The sequence below is a fragment of the Pundamilia nyererei genome, unplaced genomic scaffold (genome assembly GCF_000239375.1).
Source record: "Pundamilia nyererei isolate P.nyererei 1_Seehausen unplaced genomic scaffold, PunNye1.0 scaffold00495, whole genome shotgun sequence".
NCBI classification, from domain to species: Eukaryota; Metazoa; Chordata; class Actinopteri; order Cichliformes; family Cichlidae; genus Pundamilia; species Pundamilia nyererei.
The window spans coordinates 109821-111888 of NW_005187896.1; the positions used below are offsets into that span (position 1 = coordinate 109821).

Consider the following 2068-nt stretch of genomic DNA (forward strand, 5'->3'; position numbering starts at 1 on the left):
GTGTGTGTGTGTGTGTGTGTGTGTGTGTGTGTGTGTGTGTGTGTGTGTGTGTGTGTGTGTGTGTGTGTGTGTCAGGGCATCCTTGGTCTCTATAAAGGCATGGGGGCGCCCCTGGCAGGTGTGGCTCCTATGATGGCCATCAGTTTCTTTGGGTTTGGTCTTGGAAAACAGCTCCAACAGACGGCTTCTGGAAAACCGCTCATGTTAGTTCAAACACACACACACACACACACACACACACACACCTTCAGAGAGCTGTGCATAAATGAATGCTGCAAACATCGAACTGAAGCAACACTGTGAAGATGAGTGGAATAAAACTCCACAGTGACGTGACAGACTCATGAAGTCACACAGGAAACAGTTGCTTCAGCTCATTGCTGTTAAAGCTGCTGAATCACGGGGTGCTCTTACAGCTTCTGCTTTTTGGCTTCATTTTTGTTTAAGAGTGAGTTGGTGTGAAGTCTCATGTGTTGTTGTTCATCTGAGGCTGAATTGATCCAATGTTAAGACCTGCTTAACACCTTAGAAGTGAAAGAGAGCGCACTTTCTCTTTAGCCCCGTCTGTGTTTGTAGGCTGGAGCAGACCTGTTACACATCCAGCTGTTTTTAAAAGAGGCTCAACATCAGTAATGTGTAACTATCACAGCTAAAAGGCTAGATCCAATCATTAAACGTCACCTTAACCTTCAAACACTCCTCCAAAGCTTACACACTGTCGCTTGTGTGTTTCTCTATATATAACTCTCGCCCTGCCTCCCTTCCTTCTGTTGTCATTCGTTCATTTGAAGCAGCACGCCCCCTTCACACCCCCGTCCTGTTACCCTGACGTACATATGAAATGTTAAGCATGAGTTGGCGATCACTGGTAGCTTCTGTCTCACCTCTGAAGACTTTATAGCAACACAGTCAGCGTGTCTGTAGTTAAGTGAGCAGAACTACAGTATCCTGTGTTCAGAGAGGACCTGATATCCTTTGTTTCCTGGCACTGATGTTCCACTGGTGGCCATAGTTTTAATACTGAGCTCAGTGTGTCTACAGTACTTTTAATTAATTTTTACATTTTATTATTTAATTAAAGACCCACTGAGATTTAAAATCTCAGCACTAAAATACGTTGCACATAAAATTTGAGAAATTACGAAACATTATTGATCCAATAACGAGATGACTTCAGTTCAGGCTTCAAACTGCTCTAAACACTCAGTTTGTCAGTTTCTTTTCTACTCTTGGATCTGTATGATGTCATAGGTAGCAGTCTCATTTTTGGTCTAGAAGCCCCACCCACCTTTCAATCCAACCAATCAGAAAGCTATTTCAAGAAGAGAAGCCCTAATCCACCCATCATAGCGATCTGATCTCTGAATCTTCATGTATTGTTGTAAGAATGTTTTAAAGCTGCTCTTAAAGATGCTCATGTGTGGAAGTGTGTCCAAATACCCTCAGGTTTCCCCGTCAACACCCTACTGATGTGCAGCTGACTCACAGGCGCAGCAACAAGAAACTGCTCTTTGCAGACTAACTGGTGCAAATATTGCATCTGCAGCTACAGAGGCAGATGTTTCCCTCAGCTGCTGGTGGAGATTCAAAGCGAGCGAATATTCAAAAGATCCTGAATTGAATTTGAAAGAATTCTGCAGCTGTGCAGAGATAGTTGTAGAAGCAGATGTTCCAGAGGGAAACAGCTGTTTCAAATACGTATAAGATGCTGTTGGTCCTGCTGACCAGGGAAACGAAAAATAATATTAATCTGGGTCATGGTTCATGATAACTGCCTGGAAGAGTACCCAGCTGTTACTGAGGTGGCTGCCTGGGAGTGAGTCTGACTTCTACACAGCTGAACTTCCATCACCTGCTCTGTTCAGGTACCATCAGATATTCCTGTCCGGCTGTCTGGCAGGAGTCTTCACTACAGTGATAGTAGCTCCAGGAGAGAGGATCAAATGCTTGCTACAGGTAAGTGTGTGTGTGTGTGTGTGTGTGTGTGTGTGTGTGCGTGTGTGTGTGTGTGTGTGTGTGTGCGTGTGCGCGCGTTCAGGTTCCTGTGATATAATTAGAATCCAAAGTA

At 44.2% G+C, this 2068-nt stretch overlaps 1 protein-coding gene across 3 annotated transcripts in view; it reads left to right on the plus strand.

Moving 5' to 3' along the window:
* Positions 1-2068, plus strand: part of LOC102207394 (mitochondrial carnitine/acylcarnitine carrier protein) — a 5161-nt gene that overhangs the window by 1541 nt on the left and 1552 nt on the right. For all 3 annotated transcript variants that reach the window (XM_005754022.1, XM_005754023.1, XM_005754024.1), the window contains 2 exons: positions 76-203; positions 1866-1956. In XM_005754022.1, coding sequence (XP_005754079.1) covers positions 76-203; positions 1866-1956 — 219 coding nt within the window. The remainder of the gene's footprint in view (positions 1-75; positions 204-1865; positions 1957-2068) is intronic.